The 22927-nt window shown below is 33.6% G+C and overlaps 1 protein-coding gene across 1 annotated transcript in view; it reads left to right on the top strand.

Moving 5' to 3' along the window:
- EYS (eyes shut homolog) overlaps window positions 1–22927 on the top strand; it is a 1522493-nt gene that overhangs the window by 1017567 nt on the left and 481999 nt on the right. The window contains exon 27 of the mRNA XM_025419151.3: window positions 7141–7253. Within this exon, the coding sequence (XP_025274936.3) occupies window positions 7141–7253 (113 nt within the window). The remainder of the gene's footprint in view (window positions 1–7140; window positions 7254–22927) is intronic.

Genomic DNA, 22927 nt, shown 5'->3' with positions numbered 1-22927 from the left:
GATCTCTCTCATTCTCACTCTCTCTCAAATAAATTAAAAATCTTTAAAAAAATAAAAATTAAAAATCAGAAGAAAACCTTGAATCTAAAGAAATTATTTATTTATAACATGAGTCTAAATATTTATTTTATAGAATCATTAACTCTTATCTAATATTGAACAACATTGTAGATCAAATTCCTATTTAAGTTCGCATTTTCCTAATTATTCAGACTGAAAGGAAATGATAACTTATTTTTCATATCTTAAATTATGCTTGAATTTTCATAAGGTGTTACTTTTAATAAATAGTTTCCATTGTAAAGTTAAGTGGGAATTGACATAATTGATACCTAATTAAATTTTAGCTTGTAAATGGTGCCAAATTTATGGTTCTAAGAAAATATATTGCAAGACTGGGAAATCCATATCAAGGTTCTAGTACATTTGGTGTCTAGTGAGGACCCACTTCCTGATTCATAGATAGATAAGATCTTCTGGCTGCATCTTTACCTAGTGGAAGAGTTGAATGATATTTCTAGGGTTTCTTGTATAAGGTCACTAATCCAATTTATGAGATCACCAACCCCATGACCTAATCACCTCCCAAAGGTCTACCTCCAAATACCTCCACTCTGGGAATTTAGTTTCAACATAGGAATTTGGGAGGGGGCACATTTAGTCTATAACAGTGCTAATGTGTAACAGATTTTTTCCCCAAATTTTATGATTTTTTTTACTAGTTGCAAGATCAGAAATAAGCAAGGCATAGATTATATCACAATATCCTGTCTTCGTTTTGAAACATAATAATCATATAAGGATTTATGATCATATTCAAATTCCTGTTAAAGGCATTTGAGCTAAAAGCATATAATGCTAAGAAACCTACAATAAATAAATATTAATTCCCAATATTTGAACAATTAAATAATGCCAGATCCATAGTGGGTAAAGGATAACAACAAAACTTGAAGGATTCTTAGTATAGGAAAGTGAGGAAGAGCATAATCTTCAGGCTCGGTGACCTAAAATCTAGTCTAGTTATGCCATGCCATGTCCTAGGTTTGTGACTTGGGCAAATTACCCTATCTTTCAACACCTAACAGAGATTGGTGCAATTTGAAAGAGCTATTTTCCAAACAAATTTAGAACCCATTAAACAGCACACACAAGGTGTCAGAGAAATGAAGTTACACTTGTAAGCTTTGTTATTGATAATAGCTAAGTTAGAGATATAGATTAAGATCTTCAGCTGGTGGACTGCCAAATACTTTGTCCCATATTGAAACATTAAATTTAGCCACATACAGAATTTGGCAACTTCTGGGAGAGTTCCTCAACATATAGTAGTCTGAAGATAGACTGCCTTTGGGGTGGCTGGCTTCCCCCACCAAAAAAAAAGAGAGGAACAGAGGAACTGAAATGTGCTTGCATAATGCCTTCTTCCAATAAGGCACTGATGTGCAAAGAAAGGTGAAAAATCATTTTTTGGTTGAAAACTACCTGTGTAAATATGATGCTAGAGAATCTTTTAAGGACTTCAGTAATAGAAATACTATAAAATAAATAGGAAATAACAAACCAAGATGCTGATAGAATCTATCTGCTAAGATTATTATGAAGGATAAATGCATAATAGTTAATACTCAATAGATAGTGATTATTACTTTTATTTTATTATCATTGCTCTTAGTATTTAAAAAAAATTATTATCAAGCCTTTTTACCAAGCCAGAATTGTTTTTCTTGTGCTACTCTGATGATTGTGGATGGTGAAAAGTTTTCAGTGTTAAAATAGAAACATAAAATTTTATTTCTTAAAATGGTCCACGATTTACCTTTCACACAAAAACATGTACCATCATCCATGAGTAGGAATTGAGAGAATAAGATTAAATTAGACAGCAATAAAGCGAATTTTCTTGTGTTGGAAGAAAGAGCTTAAAAGGTGAGCATGAGGGAGAAGTGTGGTAAGGAAGAGGGTACAGCTGAATGAATTTCCTGTTTTTAAAAGAAGGAGTAGTTAAGAAAAGAAGTAACAGATTAAAATATCAGAAGAAATGGAGATTTTGGAACAACTAGGGTACTTTAAACCACTGTATTAGAGCTGGAGAGCTGCTGGGGGTGCCATAATGCTGGGGGAGTAAGTCAAGTAAACACCAGCTGAAGTGGTGACTGAGTGTCTATGATGTAGAAGTTTGGAGATGCCTGTGTGGCTCAGCGGTTGAGCATCTGCCTTTGGCTCCAGGCATGATCCTGGGGTCTTGGGATCAAGTCCCACATCGGGCTCCTTGCATGGAGCCTGCTTTTCCCTCTGCCTGTGTCTCTGCCTCTCTTCCTCTCTGTGTCTTTCATGAATCAATAAATAAAATATTTTTTAAAAAAAGAAGTAGAAGTTTGTTGTTGTTGTTTTAATAAAATTTCAAACATATGCAAAAGTAGAAAAAAAGAATGTGATGAATTCACTGGCAGCTTCAGCAAATGAAAAGACACAGCCATATTTCATCTTGAAATGTGTACTCCACCCTCCGTCTTCAAGATGTTCTGGAAGCTTATCTCAGACATCAGAACATTTTATTTGTAAATGTTCTTGTCTTTATTTTTGTAAGCTAAGTCATCTTCAAAAATGATCACCATAACTGTATTATCACCTTTAAGAAGTAATAATTTTTACTATCATATACTGTTAGTTTTCACATTTTCCTGTTTTATAACCTTCTTTTAAAATAGTTTGTTTAAATCAAGCTAAATAAACCAAATAGTATCCATATATTGTGATATGAATACTCAATAACATTTTATGTATAAAGTCTTCTGTCAATTTTATTTTTTGAGCAAAATTTTGATGAAGAAACTAAATTCTTCGTACTGTAGAGTTTCCATGGTTTCTTATGTTTTCCCAGATGAATAATTAGGCATTTCTCCAAGAAATCCAGACTGCTTTTGGTGTGAAATAGTATTTAGAGATTACAAATGGAATATAGAGTTGCTCTTTGGTATTGCACTGTTTTTCCCCCCAGCTCTTTACTAGTCAAAGTAGGATTTCTTTTGTTGCAATGAGAAGAAAAATCTCATGAGCTAATAATTATACTTGCAATCAAAATTGGCAACTATATTTCATGGTTTTGAGTCATCTCCCTCCAGACATGCGTGATATTGTCATAATATGCATTTGATTTATCCTGAAACTGTAGACATCAAAACAGTATGGTACTGTCACGAAAACAGACACATAGATCAACGGAACAGAATAGAAAACCTGGAAATGGACCCACAACTATATAGTTAACTAATCTTTGACAAAGCAGGAAACAATCAATACTCAAAGGAAAAAAGACAGTCTCTTCAACAAATGATGTTGGGAAAACTAGATAGCCACGTTCAAAGAATGAAACTGGACCACTTTCTTACACCATACAGAAAAATAAATTCAAAATGGACGAAAGACCTAAATGTGAGACAGGAAACCATCAAAATCCTAAAAGAGAACCAACCAGCAACCTCTTTGACCTCAGGCAAAGCAGCTTCCTACTAGTCATGTCTCTGCAGACAAGGGAAACAAAAGCAAAAATAAACTATTGGGACTTCTTCAAGATAGAAAGCTTCTGCACAGCTAAGGAAACAATCAACAAAACTAAAAGGCAACCTTTGCAATGGGAGAAGATATTTGTAAATGACATCTGATAAAGGGTTAGTATCCGAAATCTATAAAGAACTTATGAAACTCAATACCCAAAAAACAAATAATCCAGTTTAAAAAATGGGCAGATGACAATAATAAACATTTTTCCAAAGACATCTTGATGCCTAACAGGCTCATGAAAAGATCTTCAACATCACTCATCATTACAAATCAAATACCACCATGAGATACAACCTCACACCTGTCAAAATGACTACAGTTAGTGACTCAGAAAACAACAGATGTTGGAGAAGATGTGGAAAAAGGGTAACCCTCTTACACTCTTGGTGGGAATGAAAATGGTGCAGCCACAATAGTATGGAGATTCCTTATAAAGTTAAAAATAGAAGTACCCTAGTCCAGCAATTATACCATTAGGTATTTACCCAAAGGATACAAAAATACTGATTCAAAGGGGCACATGAACCCCAATGCTTATAACAGCATTATCAACAATAGGCAAATATGGAAAGAGCCCAAATATCCATTGAAGACATGGATGCAGCTAGAATATGTTATGCTAAGTGAAATAAGTCAGTCAGAAAAAGACAAATACCATATTTCGTTTATATGTGGAATTTAAGAAACAAAACAGATGAACATAGGAGAAGGTATAAAAAAAGAAAAAGTAAGCAAACCATAAGGGACTCTTAACTATAGAGAACAAACTGAAGGTTGCTGGATGGGAGAATGGCAAGTGATGGACTAAACGGGTGATGAGCATTAAGGAGTGCACTTGTTGTGATGAGCACTGGTTGTTATATGTAAGTTGTAAGTAATCACTAAAATCTGCTCCTGAAACCAATATTACACTGTATGTTAACTAACTAGAATTTAAATAAAAATTTGGAAAAAAAATGAGAATAAAGGCCATCATATACCAGAAATAGAATAAATACTCTTCTGTTAATGTAAAGGTAGAAAAAATGAGAATATATTGAAGGTGTATTTATAACTTGGAGACAAATTTGAGGTAAAAAATGAGAATGCTGTTATGATTACTATTCAGTACTGTGAATTATATTCTTGATGCTGTGTGGTGGCCATTTTACACTATTTAGAAGTAACTGAGGGTCATTATTTCCTTATTTCTCTCAAACAAAAATAAGAACCAAATATGACAAATCCCAGGAGTATAAGGGAGTACAAAGTTTTCTCACTGAAGGGAGATAACATGTAATAGTACTATTTCTATAATCTCATATAGGTGATTTTTCATGATTTCTTGTCTTTAATGAGTCTATTATATATGGTTACATGTAACTCGTCATATCAATTATATATCTTGTGTTTCCCTTTTACTTCTTAAAACCCCATCCCAGAGACCTAACTAACCAGAGTATTATAAATTAATCAAATTCAAGAAGAAAAAGTTCTCAACACTATAAATTATCTAACGCCCACGTGATTTGCATTTACTATTCAGATGTACTGTTTCTGGGTACAAGTTTGATTTATTTATTTATTTTTTCGCAAAGTGAAATTTCCATATTCAAAATCATAAAGTCTTACATGAGAATTTGGGAACTAATTAACTCATCCTGAACAAGAGTCCCTGAAGTTAACGTGTGAAAGACTGGAAAGTTTTGAATCTGTTAATATAGAAGAAATGAAAGAATTTTGAATTCATTCAAGTTTAAGGGGTATGGAAATTTTTTCTTGTAGTAAGGTCTAGGGTAAATAAATTAATATTTGTCTTTTAACCCATAATATGTGAATGAGATTTGAATCATAAAATTCTATTAAGCATCATATAGAGTAATCATAGAACCATTTTCTTTTAAAGCATTTTTCATAGCTTTGTATATATTTAAAAAGCTGTTCCTTTCTCCATACTTCTCATCCTCATAAGTAATAAGGATCTTCATGAACAGAGAAAAAAATGTATTTAAATATGCACATACATTATGCTACTTTTGAGCTATATTAAAGTATGACATTCATAATCATTACCATCAATAGCATTTTTCCAAGACTATTTAGGTTTTTAATTTTTAAACCAGAAACTGTATATTCAGAAATTTATGATGTTTCAGGAGAGGCATATGTAAATTTTATATTAAAATTTATAAACTATATTTATATATACCTGTGATAAAAATGCAAATTAAAGTTAAAAACAAAAAGATTAATAAACTCCATTAAAACTTTAAGCTAACAATATTTTTCCCTTCTGCAACATGTAAGAGCCAAGTATCTGTTTTCTATGGAATGAACTGACTTCTTTGTAAACTCGCTGTGTGAAATATTGTTTTGTTTTCTAGTTCAGTAATTTTTGAGGCTTGACAGAGTGTTGCTTGTTGAGAGGGTTTGTAGAACATTTGTGTTTATATCAGAAAGCAGAGAAAATATTTAAAGGTTTTTAAACCAAGAATCTCAGTTAAAAGATGAGATAAAATAAATTCACCCTAAAATTTCTAAGCTAGACAAAGACTTCCTTCCTTCCATCCTTTTTAATATTACACTCAATGAGAAGCCAAGTCTTGAAAATGCAAATAGTGCTTATTTTTAATTCAAAAATCAAGATAGGCAATTTATTTTTCAGTGTACAAATTCAGTGACTATCCTGCTCATAGTTTGGTCCATCTTAGCTTGAAATTTTTAATAGTATCAAGAACATAACAGAAAACAGAACCTGAAATAAATACTCATATCTAACTATTAAACTCTGAGCTGTGCCCCTTTTACTTTTTATTAACTTCTCTTTTTCACATAAATCTAAACTTGTGTAGGCATAGAACTAATAGAATAGTATTGTATGTTCACAGTGAGTAAAATGAGAAGTCTTATGTCTGTTTATCTTTAAGAAGTTTTATTTGTTCAACAAAACAAATGCTTTCCAATGTCCTTTTTTTTTTTTTTTTTTTTTTTAATTTTGGCCCTTTGGCAATCTTTCTAGTTGTTAGTTTTGGCCCAAGTTATTCCTAAAGAGGATAGGCCACACAACTTTACACAAAGGCATGTAGAATCCATCAGGGCTGCGGGATGTCACAGATATTCATAGTTTACTATGTTTCCTTTGACAACAGAAAGAGAAAGTTTTCTTGATGCTTTGATAACTGTGTATGGGGCAAGGTAACTAATGTTTGAAAGAAAAAGTACACGGAACAGAAGCAAAAGATGGAAACGTATAATCCATCGATGTGGAGAATGAGGAGGATGAGGGTATTAGATTTTCTCCCATGTTTCAGCTATAATTCACTATAATAATGAAAATTTTTCCTTATTCATATGTAAGTGAATCATACAGTGATAAGATCTACAGATTCCAAGTAACTTTTGATTATGATAGTATTCTTTTATACTCATTTTTGGAATTATGTTTAGCAAAAGAGTTGAATTACTTTCTACCAATATGTTGAATAAATCAACCTTGCAGTCTGATTGACTAGTTTACAGCAAGAATAATATATTAAAGAAAATAATGTAAAATTCTCTCTCACTTTCCCCTTCCCTCCTTTTCTCCCTCCATCTCAGATTTCTGGACCAGTTGAGAATTTTACTGGCTGCATCAAAGTTATAGAAATCAATAACCTGGAATCTTTCATCCCATCCAAGGCAGTGAAAAAAATTCATGTGGATAATTGCAGGTAAAATCCACTAATGATTTTTTAAGTACTTGTTTGAATAACTACACCAAAAGGTAACATTTCACTTTGATATTATCTAATCAGGCACAGACTGCATTTCCTTCACTTTGATGTTTTTTCATACTTACACATTTTACTTTTTTTTTTTACAGACTATAGAATATTTAAACTATATCCTAATTAAGTTGGACCGTTTATTTATAGTGAGTTTCAGCTTTGTGCTACTTAAAGATACATCATGTCTACCAACAAATGATCAGTTAGTCTTGATCAGAAAATATCATCTGAGCACTGAGTGTTATACAATATGTTGACAAATTGAATTTAAAGAGAAAAAGAAAATATCTGTCGAGGTGTTTAAATTATAAGCATGCTGACGGTCATGCATGTGGGTTATTGTTCAGAGTGCTAAAATGTTTCTTTTAAAATGTCACTTTAAAAATGGTCATTGTGCTTAAATTTCCATTATTAGAGGCATTTCTTTTGGATAACTGTGTCTGGCTCCAGAACTATCTATACGTGTGGTGGGGGATAGGATGAATGTGAAGTAGAGAGATGGCACATTCGACACAGTGTTAGGCATTCATGCCATTGGTATGAATTAGTTAAAAAAACAAATTTCCCTGACAGTTAAGAAAAAAGGATCACCTAGGAGCTTTATGGTCCATTGGAAAGGGTTCACACAGGTTAGATAGGATAGCATGGTGTGGCAGGATGTTTGATCACAGGACAGCATAAAAGCCTGTTTGTCAACAGCAGAAGCACATTGATTGATTCCACCAAGAAGATTTTGAATTATTGAAATCCTTCTGTGTAATGTGGTCCAAGGGAAATAACCAGTCACACAGTGACTGTTCTTAAGGAGTTTATAGCATAGTAGAGAAGATTTTTTTTTTTAGTAGAGAAGATTTTGATGAAATATTAAAATAAATATATAAAAAGGAAGTGTACTTTGGGGGAAAAAAACACACAAAAGAAAAAAAAACACAAAAGGCTATGAGAACTTTACATATTTGAATATCATCAAATTGATTACCTTCACAGTTTGAGGGGGTTGTGTATATTAAAAAATGAAATACTTTAGAAGGTAAAAGGATAATTCACTCCCCAATGTTTCAACTTTAGGCTCTACATTTATTTTATATATATATATTTTAAAAGATTCTATGTATTTATTCATGAGACACAGAGAGAGGTGGAGACACAGGCAGAAGGAGAAGCAGGCTTCCTGTAGGGAGCCCGATGTGGGACTCGATCCCAAGACCCTGGGATCACGCACTGAGCCAAAGGCAGATGCTCAACCACCAAGCCACCCAGGCATCCCTAGGCTCTACATTTAAAATGTATTTGTGGCACATATCATACAGTGGTAGACAGGGTGCTTTTGTTTTTACTCAAATAAAATCTTAATATCTTACATTATATACAATAGATAGGTTCCATCAATTTTAATGTAAATAAAGTACTCATAAGTCCTTATATTTTACCACTTATTTCTAATTTTTAAAAAAATTGTCTCCAAAAAAATTAAACTCTTAGATATTTTACTGTCTACTCTCTCTGTTAAATAATCAGTATGCAACTGATAGTTAAATAAATAATGAGCAATTACTAGGTAGTAAATCCATTGAAAAGGATATAATCTGGGCAGCCTGGGTAGCTCAGAGGTTTAGTGCTGCCTCCAGCCCAGGGCGTGATCCTGGAGGCCCAGGATCAAGTCCCATGTCAGGCTCTCTGCATGGAGCCTGCTTCTCCCTCTGCTTCTCTCTCTCTCTCTCTCTCTCTCTCTCTCTCTCTCTCTCGGTGTGTGTGTGTGTCTCATGAATAAATAAATAAAACCTTTAAAAAAAAGAAAAAGAAAATCCTTTGATAATATATATAACCATCTGCTAATGCAGCAATTGATAAAATTTTCTCTTTTAATCTTATAAAAGTTGGGCACACTTAACTTTTGTTTGTAAGAATAAGTATAAACCTGGAGCTTCTGGGTAGCTCAGTCAGTTGGGTTCCTGCCTTTGGCTCTGGTCATGGTATTATGGTCTCGGGGTCCTGGGAATAGAGCCCTGCATCTGGCTTCCTGCTCAGTAGGAAGCCTACTTCTCCCTCTCCCTCTGCCGCTCCCCTGCTTGCTCTCTCTCTCTCTCTCTCTCTCTCTCTCTGTAAAATAAATAAATAACATCTTTTTTAAAAAGAATAAATATAAAACAAAAGCAGAAAGTCCCTGTGTAGCCTCAGCTACTTGCAAGCCAATTCTAAACCGTTTCTTGATCTCTCTTCTATAGAAGTCCTATTTTATTGACCTCCAATGCTATTAATTTGACCTTAATTTTGTAATACTGTGTATGACTTAATGCTCCTAATGATACTATACCTCCCTATTATATCCAGCACAGCAGTATACATATGAGGGGCATTTTGCTGGTTATTAGGGGTAGGGCAAGCAGAGACTATTAAATTTCTCTGAACATTTACTCTGTTTCTCTCACTAACCCCTGTCATCACTTCATTTCATTTATAATTACCTCTCTTAAGAGAGGCATTATATAAATGGGTGACAGGCACTGAGGGGGGCACTTGAAGGGATGAGCACTGGGTGTTATTCTGTATGTTGGCAAATTGAACATCAATAAAAAATAAATTTATTATTAACAAAAAAAAAAGAGAAAGAGAGAGGCATTATACTAGATTGGTCTAGAATGCAATTTTCAAAGCCTAATTCTGCAAATAATTGGCCGTATGACACCAAGTGGGGTTTAAAAGTTCCCCATTCCTCAATCTTATCAGTGAAATCAGAAAAATAATTCTTGCCTCATAATGTAAAGAAGATAAAATTGGACTCTCTTCTTTGTTAAAAGCTCAGTGGCATTGGCCTTCATTGCCAAATTTGCTACCATCTTCAGAAAAAATGTATCTTCTAGTTCCTATTCCAGAACCCTCTCTTCCCTCTCCCTGTCACCTTCATCCACAGGTCTGGCTTCTTCTCAATATTTAGCTGCAGCTTTACTCTGACCTCTCTGAGGAGCTTTCCTAGATGACCCAAAATGAAATGACCCCCCATCCATGTCTCCTACTCATTATTTCCATATTCTTTCTTATTCTTAATGAGAGCTAACACTATTTGAATATGTTTATTTATTAGTCCATAGGTTTCTTTTAGGACTCTCTTTACCATAATGTGTGCTTCTTGTGGGCATGGACTCTATAAATCTCTTTCACTGCTATTTCCTCAAGGCTTAGAGTAGTAGATGCTAAAAAATTTGCTATATAAAGTATCTTTTGATTTGACTATGATTATTTATTCACACAAATTTTTATTTTGAAATTTTTTTTAGATTCACGCCTTATGTAGAGTGACCCTCAAACTTTTTGGTCTTTGCACTCTTAAAAAGAATGCTGTTGTTGGCCACAAAGAGCTTTTTTAATGTAGAATATATTTATCAGTATTTACCATATTAGAAATAAAAACTAAAGAAGTTGAAATATATTTATTTAACTCATAAAATAAAAATACAAATTCATAACATATTAATATAATATGGAATAGCATATATTTATGGAAAATAACTATGTATTAAAACAAATAAAAATGATGTAAAGAGTGGCAATGTTTCACATTTTTGCAAATATATTTATTGTCAGACTTCATGAAGACATCTGGATACTTACATGTGTTTCTGTATTCAATCTGTACGATAATTATTCTGCTGAAATAGTTGAAGAAATTCTGGCCTCATGTATATGTATTTAGAAAAAATAATATTTTAATAACCTTTTTAGCTAATTAGTAATACTCTTTTCAATATTGTACCAAAACTTGGTAAGTAATGGTTTCTTAAAGGCTAGCTGCAATGTGGAATGTGAAACCTGATGACCAATGAACCTCTTATATTCTGTTAAATTAAAATCCATTTTTCTTTTTCCCATTTTGATTGGATCTCTTACCCATGCACAATTTTGTACTGTCACTTGGAAAATATCGGTTTCTTGAGTTATTCACCTATCACAAATGTCAACACATATCAATGTAAAGTATTTAAAAATCCTATCTGTGACTAATATGTATTATTAATTAATAATATATATTATTATATTTTTCCCATATGTGTATTTTTTTTGAGAAAGAGAGAGAAAGGAGGGGAAGAAGAAGAAGGAGAGAATGTTAAGCAGTCTCCCTGATCAGAACAGAGCCCAACATGGGGCTCATTCTTACAATCCTGGGATTATAATCTGAGCCAAAACCATGAGTCAGAGGCCCAACTGACTTAGCCACCCAGGCACCCCTCCTATACATTTTAATAGTCATCTACATTTACTTTACCTATATCCTTAATAAGTAAATAGTATATACCTCAGGCACAGGACTACTATCATCATATATTGGCTTATGTCTTATGCTCAGAATATGAAAGACTGGTCTTTTAGGCTCCATAGACAGATATCAATATAATATGACATCAGGAACAGCTAAATCAGTTTTCTCCCTCTAGTTTTCTGCTGCAGAGAAGCACAGAGATATGATCTGATGATACTCTGAATAGCCTTCTTAAAAATAGTAAAACATTGGAAAGCAAGAAAATGGGTATTTAAAGGGATGATAAATATGATGAAATTACTTACAAGTCAGTTGAAAACAATGAAATACATGTATATCTATCTATATGGATAGATCTTAAAACATTGAGTGAGAAAAAATAGCTATAGCAACATACCATTTCTGTTGACTTATGAATCTGTCTTATATACAACCGACTTAACCTTTATTACACATTCAAATATTTCTCCATGTAATACTCTAGATTATTTGTACCTTGTCTCTTAAATAATTACAATTTCTGAAGTAATGTGTTGTATAATGAGGAGAAGAATTCAAACAGAAGAAATGATTTTAAAAAACCAAACTGTCGGAGATCATTTTCCACTTTTTAATTCTTTATTCACAAATTCTCTCAACAAGACATTGTAGTATCATTAAATCAAACACTATTAGCCTTCAAAATAGTGTAAGTTATAAAGTATATAGCATGCTGTTGTAAATTTGTGGTCACAATATAGAATCCTACTTTTAATAAAATATCTGATATAAATGTTTTATTAGTAATAGACCAAGGTATAGAGTTTCACGCTCTAGTAATACATCAGTGCTATTTTTTTCTTTTTACAAAATAAGCATCCACTATCATTTTCAAGTAAATAATATGAACCTTCAAAACAAAATGTAAAAGCAAAATTTGATTACTCGGAAATGGGAGTCCAAAGTTCATCATTTTATTCATTCAAATAATATAGTCAAATTATACCTAAAATGAAACAAGAGAAATGAGGTAGATTACAATTTTCTCTAGGTTTTAATCATTCAAATACTTGTCTATGACAATGTACTGTGAGATTGATATACTCTTGGCCTCCTGGAGACATGGTCATCATTTACATGTGAAGACCAGATTATGGACAGGAGCTGAAATTGTAGTTTGATGTTTATTCTATTTTGTGTATTTGAGACTGAAGCAGAGAGGACTTTCTACATGAAGCCGAATTTATCATAGATGTTGGAATTCTATTTTGAGTATGCCTTGACATGGCTACCTTTTGCAACTGCCAGCTTAGTATAATATTTTTGAAACAGCTAATTTATGCCATGAATTGCTGATTCCCATGACAAGAACAGTACCATAGGAGACCTGCCTTCAGAAAATTTTGTTAGTATCTACCAGGCTGTGTGAAAATAGACCATACAGTGGCAGCCAACAGCAACATTATTAAATAAACAAAATAATAAATATTTTATTTCTGTATTTTTCATTGTTTAAGACTTAGAGTCTAGTAAAACTGAGTTGACAGTTTGATGGATTCATATGTGTTTGCATTTATTTCTTTTCTACTATATATTATTGCTTCACTTCTCTCATTATTGTATTTGGTTCCATTTTTCATTTCTGTTATCTTCTATGGGTTTATTCCTTATGACTTTCGTTATATGTGTCATTGTCCACTTGACACCTTGTAGGAAATGTTCTGTCAGCGTTAAAATATTTTTAAAATCTTACTACTTGGGGCATCTGGGTGGCTCAGTCAGTCAAGCATCTGCCTTCAACTCAGGTCATGATCCCAGGGTCCTGAGATCAAGCTCTGAGTCATCAGAGCTCCCTGCTCACTAAGGAGCCTGCTTCTCCCTCTCCCCTTGCCCCATTCCCCTGATTTGTGTGCTCTGTCTCTTGCACTGTCTCTGTCTCTTTCTCAAATAAGTAAATAAAATCTTTTTAAAAATTAAAAATCTTACTTCACTCAGCATAATACCCTCCAGTTCCATCCACGTTGAAGCAAATGGTGGGTATTTGTCATTTCTAATAGCTGAGTAATATTCCATTGTATACATAAACCACATCTTCTTTATCCATTCATCTTTCGTTGGACACCAAGTCAGTCGGAGAAGGACAAACATTATATGTTCTCATTCATTTGGGGAATATAAATAATAGTGAAAGGGAATATAAGGGAAGGGAGAAGAAATGTGTGGGGAATATCAGAAAGGGAGACAGAACGTAAAGACTGCTAACTCTGGGAAACGAACTAGGGGTGGTGGAAGGGGAGGAGGGCGGGGGGTGGGAGTGAATGGGTGACGGGCACTGGGTGTTATTCTGTATGTTAGTAAATTGAACACCAATAAAAAAAAAAAGTGAAAAAAAAAAATTAAAAATCTTACTATTTAATTTATACCCTTAAAATCTATTTTTATTATTTTTAAAGATCTTATAAAATTTTATATGTCTACAGTGTACAATATTTAACATACATATACATAATGAAATGACTACCATAGTCAAACTCATTAACATATCCATATCCTCACATAGTTACCATTTGTTCTAATGGTGAGACCACCTGAAATCTAGTCTCATAGCAAATCTCCAGTATTTAATACAGTATTATTAACTATGATCATCATTTTGTATATTAGATCTCTAAACTGTATAAATTACACAACTCTAGTCCTACAGAACTTCAATTCTATACCCTTTAGCCAACATCTCCCCATCACCCTTCACCTTCCTGAACCTGGTAACTCTCTGCTTCTATATATTTGACTCTGATCTCTCTATATAAGTGAGATCATGCAATTTTTTCTTTCTACGTGTAGCTTATTTCACTTAGCATAATGTCTTCTACATTCATCCATTTTGTCACAAATGTCAGGATCTCCTTCTTGTTTGAGGCTTAATATTCTGTTATGCATATATACCACAGTTTCTTTACCCATTCATTGAGGGACATTTATATTGTTTCCATGTTTTGGCTGCTGTGAATAATGCTTCAATGAGTACAGAAGCGCAGATACCTCTTCAAGTTACTGATCTCATTTCCTTTGCATATATACCCAAAAGAAGGATGCTGGATCATATGGTAATTCTCTTTTTAGTTTTTTGAGTGACCTCCATACAGTGTTCTGTTAGTAGCTATACCAATTTACATTCCCACAGCAGTGTATAGGGCTCTCTTTTCTTCATATCCCTTCCAGTATTTGCTATCATTTTTTCCCTCCCTCCTTCCCTCCCTCCCTCCCTCCCTCCCTCTCTCTTTCTTTCTTCTTTCTTGTATTTCTTCTTTCTTTCTTTTCTTTTCTATTCTTTTCTTTTCTTTCATTTTTTAACATGTATGAAGTGATACCTCATTATGGTTGAAATTTGCATTTTTCTGATGATTACTGTTGTTGAGCCTCTTTTCATATATCTGTTGGCCATTTATATACCTCTTTGGAAAAAAATGTATTCCTTTGACCATTTTTAAATTGGATTGTCTTTTAGCTATTGGGCCAAATGAATTTCTTATATATTTTGAATATTAACTTCTTATCAGACATATGGTTTATGGATGTTTTCTTCCAGTCCATGGGTTGCATTTTCATTTTGTTGATGGAAACTTCCTTTGCTTTGCAGAAGCCTTTTTTTTTTTTTTTAATATAGTCACAGTCCCACTTTTGCATTTTTTGCTTTTTTTGCCTGAGGTTTTCAGTGTCATCCAAAAAAAAACATTACTGAGGTCAATGTCAGAGAGCTTTTCCCTATGTTTTCTTCTAGGAGTATGATAGTTTCAGGTCTTCCATTTAAGTTTTTAATCCAGTTTAAACTGATTTTTTTTTAACACCAGATAAGAGTCCAGTTTCATTCTTTTGCATGTGGGTATCTAGATTTCCTAACACCATTTATTAAACTTCACTTAAAATATGAAGATTTACGGGCAGCACGATGGCTCAGTCAGTTACGCATCTGCCTTCCACTCCGGTCATGATCCCAGGATCCTGGGATCAAGCCTCTCACGTCAGGCTCCCTGCTCAGTGAGAACTCTGCTTGACCCTCTCCCTCTGCTCATTCATTCTCTCTCTCTCTCTCCACCCCCCCTTGAATAAATAAGTAAAATCTTTAAATATATAGATTTACATAGAAGATGTATTAAGTATTTAAAAGATGATGAAATCAGCCATGTCAAATATTTTAATCCTGCAATATTTGGAATTAAGGCTTTAGTGGAAACTGCTTTATAAATTCATGCTACAGAAAGTGTTTTAGCTATATTTTATTTATTTATTTATTTATTTATTTATTTATTTTTGCTGTGCTATATTTTAATCAAATTCCATAGTTCTACATGAAGGAAAATATTGAGATTATATACTTGTATACTTGAAAAATGTATGTATCTTCTCAGACAGCTTTGTTTCCCATATATCAGACATTTTGGTTTGTTTTTGCTTTTAATTTGTATTTCTCTTGGAAACGTAGGATAAAAAATACACACACACACACACACACACACACACACACTTGGAAATAGGTCTTTTTTATTTCTGAATTATTCAAACCCAAGACGAATTATCACCTCATTTATTTTGAAATTTTTGATATCTTAAATCTATTTCACAATATTTAAAAATATTTTCTTCTCTAGAATTCCATAGTGGACTTAATTACATATATCAGAATTCTTATGATTTGGGTATGGCAGGATATCCCTAATCTATATGAATAGAGTTTATTTATTAATAAATGTGGGCAAAGAATAGACACATAAATTCCCAAGTAGCTGTGTTTTATTCTAGAACTAATAAATGTGTAATTGAAGTCTTCAACTTTATACACATCTAAGGAAATTAATTACATTTGTGGACATAACATGTATTATTTGGCCACTCCTCAAGTACAGCAATAGAGTGAGCAGTTTTGTGGAATTCTAATTTCCTGATGTATCTGAAAATTACTTACGTCCAACGAATGTTGCTTCTGTCTTCCCCATGATTACAAGGGAAGGTGTGTTTAAATGCATAGCTTTTATTAAACTCTTTTTAGTTGAATTTTTCAAGTGAACTGACACCTTGATGTTACTTAAACTCTAATTCTTTTTTTTTTTTTTTAAACTCTAATTCTAAAGCTTGGAGCAAACAAGTAGAAAGGGAAGAACGGTAGGTCTGGAACCACACACTGAATGCTGGTTGTGCTACTTAATATCTCTGTGACCTAATTCTTCATTATAAACAATGATAATGATAACAATCTTGGCTATGGAATGTTGCTGTAAGAGATTGATGATTTAATATATACTTTTAAAAGATTCTCTTAATGGTGTCAAATTCCTAATATACACTTTATTATTACTAGCCTAGCTATTGTTGTAATTGTCATTTGTTCTTCCTCAAATAAAAGGTTATCACAGTCTTTTTTTCCTAAATGTTTTCCAAAGAATTATGAACACAAAATTTGAGGGTTGGAGTTCAGGGAAAAGGGGTCAGGTATTTCAGAGAATAGCATAGCAATACAAGAATATGAAAACATTGCCCATCCTTGGTCTTAAAAATCCCTTGACCATTCCAACCTCAGACATTTCTTTTTTTTTTAATAAATTTTTTTTATTGGTGTTCAATTTACCAACATACAGAATAACACCCAGTGCTCATCCCGTCAAGTGCCCCCCTCAGTGCCCGTCATCCATTCACCCCCACCCCCTGCCCTCCTAACCTTCCACCACCCCTAGTTCGTTTCCCAGAGTTAGGAGTCTTTATGTTCTGTCTCCCTTTCTGATATTTCCCACACATTTCTTCTCCCTTCCCTTATATTCCCTTTCACTATTATTTATATTCCCCAAATGAATGAGAACATACACTGTTTGTCCTTCTCCGATTGACTTACTTCACTCAGCATAATACCCTCCAGTTCCATCCACGTTGAAGCAAATGGTGGGTATTTGTCGTCTCTAATGGCTGAGTAATATTCCATTGTATACATAAACCACATCTTCTTTATCCATTCATCTTTTGATGGACACCGAGGCTCCTTCCACAGTTTGGCTATTGTGGACATTGCTGCTATAAATATATATGCCCCGAATGTGGGAGCTGCCAACCTCAGACATTTCTTAAAGATCTGCTCTTGGCCTCAGTCTCAACCTTAATAGAAATTATGCGTCCTCCCTAGAATCTAACCCCTAACCCCTGGCTCTCTAGAAACTCAATATAACTTTTCCCTATCATATTAAAAAGAACAATTAACTTTCATAATATTGTTTTTTCTTTTTTTTAATTTCTGGACCATGCCCTGGGGCCTGTATTTTCACAATTAAATGTTCTACTGTAGTATTTCACAAACTAAAGGCAATTCTTTCTCTAAAAGTAATTTAAAATGTTTTTTTCTATTGCACAGAGTTCATCACAAATACAGTTAATATGCTTCCACTATAAAAACATTGCTTCTGTTCTATTACACAGACAAACTAGAGAGCTTAACTACTAGCTTTTTTGGAAATGGGTTTGATTTAACCTGGTATATTTTTATGGCAGAGGAATTAATCAGAACTATCAAGTTTCAGAGTTCAGCTCTGCTTCTTATTGTCAGTATAACCTTCTCATAGTTATTTAACCTCTCTCTACTTCAGTTTTTTTACCTGTAAAATAAGGACAATAATAATAGTATCATAGAGTTGGCATGAAGATTGAATGAAATTGTGTATAAACAATGCACTTAACACAGTGACACAGGAGGTGCATCCATTTTGGTAACTATCATAATTAACCATCTGTACATATGTTTATTTGACCATATTCCCTATCAGCTAAGAGAATAGTTATCTAAGAAGAATAATTTTTTCCATTATAAGTTCAAATGTACTACCCTCTTTTTTTTAAGAAGTATCTAATTTTTTTCCCCATACAAAATAAAAGAATACACTAAAATAAATAAAAACTAAACACAAAGACACTGAAGAGCAAAGTACAAATATAGAATTCTAGATTTTGTTATACTATAAATTGTATTTATTTCCATTCCAATTTAACTTTTTTATTTGGCATAAGCTTTTTAACTAAAATATATTTTCATTTCCCTGCACTGTAGAAATTTTGCAGTATTCTATTCCTGTCTCATTCACATCTTTGTGCATTACATACTTTCCTTGACAATTGAAAGATATCAATATTTATGTTTTAAAGTCTATTTTAATACTTAGGAAATGAAACATTCAAGAGAAAGAAGGTATTTTATTTTTGCAGTGAAATGTGTGTAGTTGGGTTTTACATATAGAAATATAATTGTATCTGTTAGAATTTAATATGAATCTTTTTCAAATGCTACTATTTGAGGTTCTGGTAATATATAACACATGTGGTTATTATGAAAAGTAGAAACATTCATTTGGGAATAATAGCATTCATGGTAGTGTTCATGATTAATGATGGTTCACAAAAACTCTCATATGTTCAAAACTGGTGAGACAGATAAGGTGAGACTTCAGTGCCTGGAGGCTTCTACATACTGTGCTATGTTTCAGACATATTTTATCCTCAGTCTCTGCTTTTGGTATTAATGGATGGCCACCTTCCAAATGCTTGCCATTGCTTTCAGAATAAAAGTTAAATTCACTACTAGCTTTGCAACAGAACAGTTTATGCACCCCCTCCATAATATAGAATTGCCTCATAGAAACAGTTGCACATCCAAGAACAAACTTGCTCAATCAATCCCCTCCACCCACTCTTGCATCTAGGTAAGACTACTGAGCTAGGCCTCATCCATGAGATGTGAGCTGAAGGAAAGTAACTGATTTCTGGCATATGAATTTTAGGAAGAGCATTAGTTATCTTTTTTTTTATTAGTTATCTTTTATTGGCTGAGGAGTACTTGAAAGATCTGACATGATTGAAGCTTCTAAAGTCTAGAAAAGCTGACCATTCCAGAATCTCTCCCCCTAAATAATTAAGAACATATAATGCTGAGAGAAACACAGGCTCATTAAGATATATTAGCAAAATATATGAACTAGGCCATAGAGCAAAGATAAATTGAAAAGATGCTTTATGTCTTACACCCATATTGTTCAGATGACATCAAGTAGTGTCATTAAGTTAAGTAGCTGCCACTAATGGTTTAAGAGGAGAAGAAAAACAAAACAAAACAAAAAAATAAAGCCAGCTTGAGAACTTTGACAAGGAAAGATCATAATTCATATTGTTACAAACAGACTAAATGCAAATAGATCAGTGCTTTTTAAATTTTAATGGAAATACATTGCCAAGAAAACCACAAGCCTGAATTAAAAACAACAAACCCCTATAACTATAAAATATCTCTTGGTCCCAAAATTTCATTCATTTATTTATTATTTATTTATTTATTTATTTATTTATTATTTATTTATTTATTTAGGTCCCAAAATTTATACCAACATGAAGCACTATGTGAAAGCTCTGCCTTCCTCTACCCAGAGCCTATTTCAGATAAGACCAGAGAGCTGGGTGAGACCTAATGAATGGGAAGGTTGTTTTCCAAGAAAATCAGTCTAATCAAGGAATTCTCTATAGTGCCAGGCAGAAGGTGTCACAATCAATGACTTAGCTGCTTTTTGTCATTGCTACATTCCCATGCTTCGCTCTGCATGGGCATTTTGTACAATTATGCTGTTCCTATTCCATCTGCTTATATTATTTTTATTTTTCTGTGTATGTTATTACTACTAAGCATAGAAATCACATTTGAATTTGTAGCTCTCTAGACCTTTAAGAAGCCACAGGCAGATTGAGTAATAAGGACTGGATATTAGTCCAGTGCTATTGGACTAGCTATTGGCTAGTCCAATGATTAGCCAAAATCAATAACTTTGAGTTGGATGCACTGACTAGATGAGATTGTGTGCCCTGTCTTTTGGGAAGGGGCTGGGTATATTCGATACAAAAGAGGACATACATAGATACGTAGTAGTCAGAGAAGCAGCCTAAGCAGAGATATAGCTAGCTGTCAAACAAAGTAATGTGGAGCTTTTACTAAAGGCAGAAGCTAAGAGAGGGACCTCCTTTTCCAGACACCTTGCAACTAGGTTGGAGGTCAACAAATGGTAACCACAGGCAAAATTCAGCTCACTACCTTGCAAGGCACAGGAACGGAGTAAATTTTTTGGCATTTTTGAACAGTTGGAAATTTTATTTAAAAGAATATATTTTGGGGCACTGGGTGGCTCAGTGGTTGAATGTCTGCCTTTGGTTCAGGTCGTGATCCTGGGGTCCTGGGATTGAGTCCTGCATCAGGCTCCCACAGGGAGCCTAGCCTACTTCTCCCTTTACCTGTGTCTCTGCCTCTTTCTGTGTCTCTCATGAATAAATAAATAAAATATTTTTTAAATAAGAAGAATATTTTGTGATATATACAAATTAAATGAAATTTTAATTTCAGTGCTCATGAATAAAGTGTTACTAGAACATAGCCACACCCAATCATTTGTGTATTATCTTTGGCTACTTTCAAGCTTGTAACCACAAAATTGTGTAGTTGTGACTGAAATACATGGCCCACAAAGCTTAAAATATTATTATCTAGCTCTTTACAGAAAAAGTTTGTCAATGCATGTTATTTAGAATAAATGATGGCCAGATTTAGCTACTGAGTTTCAAGCAGATTAAGGAAGAAAAGAAGACAAGAATGACTCCTAGGATTTTTGCCGAAGTGTCAGGGTAAAAATGGATAACATCAGCATCTGTCACCAACAGAGAAGCAAATTTTGGTGGTTTACCAGCCTGGATTTCTCATATGCTACTACTTTTTTAAAGAATGCAATTCCAAAGATCAAAGAGAGGGAAAACGAGTGAAATAGAGCTTAAATATGGGATGTGTTAGCAGGCCGGATACTACTTGGCAATCATTGAACTGGTGGTTCAGTCTCACTGGATTCTTAGAAATCAAATAAATGACCATCTCTCATGGCAGTCCTTCCAAGGGAGGGTGGGAGAAGAATTTGTTCAGCAATATCTAGGACTGGAAAGAGTGACACCAGGTCACTCACCTAGAAGCAGATAAAGATAAGAGGATCTTAAATGGTACATATAAGTGTCTTATGTAAACAGTGACACAAATACAAAGATCTGAGTACCATCTACTTTTTACATTTGTCAGTCTAGGAAGCACCTGAGAAAGATGACTCTTTGGAGGGTCGTCAACTGTTCATAGTTCTTCCTGGAACAGAATTTAATATATCAGTGATATAGTGTTCTTCACAAGTGTTTGGTTTACCAGGAATGCTTTGATTTTCATCCTTATTTGGGGACAGATCAGTTCATTCATTCATTCAATTACTCAAAAATTTGTTAAAGCTCCTGCTGAGTATTTGGGACTCAGTGATGAGCTTCCCAAGTATGGTCACTGATTCCATGGGACTTTCAGTGGTATTGCCTCATACCAGCAGTGGAGATTCCAAAAGTTCACTATAAAACCGGCTGTGATAATATGGTATTTTTCAAGTCTATTATTAATCCTGAGATATATTGTTCAAGGTATGGAAGATATTCAAGATTATCACATTCTTTTTAAAATGATGCCATATTTTCTACTCAAAATACATAGGTTAGCATTTTGGAGATTTGTGAGCACTGTTGGTGGCCATATCATTTTATGACATCCAAGAAGGGCCAATCCCTCTACATTGCTCTTTTGCTAACACTGAAAATAATGGAATTTCTGAAGGTAATCCTCTTGTTACCTAATCCTCTTGCTAGCTATTCTGATGATATATTAGCTATACTGAAATATGATTTAATTTCACTTATTACATAGTTTAAAGAATATACAGCATTTGGGCAACCCAGGTGGCTCAGAAGTTTAGCGCTGCCTTCAGCCTAGGGCATGACCCTGGAGACCCAGGATTGAGTCCCACATCAGGCTCCCTGCATGGAGCCTGCTTCTCCCTCTGCCTGCATCTCTGCCCATCTCTCTCCTTCTGTTTCTCTCATGAATGAATGAATGAATGAATGAATGAATAAATAAATAAATCTTAAAAAAAGAATATACAGTATTCAGTCCTTGTCATTATGTTATATATATCACATTCATTTTTACATTCTAGTAATTATTGCTAAAACTTTCAAATGATAAAATTCTAAGCATTAAATATGGCATAGTTTTAATATTTTGTAAAAGCTTTATTTGTGTGAAAATAAGGATATATAAAATCATATCACATGAACATGTTTCTGAACAAAACTTTCTGAATGGTACATGGATTATTTTATGACTGATATTGGAGAACAACTGCATAGTCCCCTTCTGGCTGTAATTGGATGAGTAGCTAAAGGCAGTGGTTTAATTAAAGCAAGTAAGAGTAAAAAATGTCTGGCTTTTCAGTGTTACTCTTCATGTACACAGTTTTAACTT

The sequence above is a fragment of the Canis lupus genome, chromosome 12, assembly GCF_003254725.2.
Source record: "Canis lupus dingo isolate Sandy chromosome 12, ASM325472v2, whole genome shotgun sequence".
NCBI classification, from domain to species: domain Eukaryota; kingdom Metazoa; phylum Chordata; class Mammalia; order Carnivora; family Canidae; genus Canis; species Canis lupus.
Note: the sequence above shows the minus strand (reverse complement) of the source record. Positions and strands in the feature narration are given on the sequence as shown.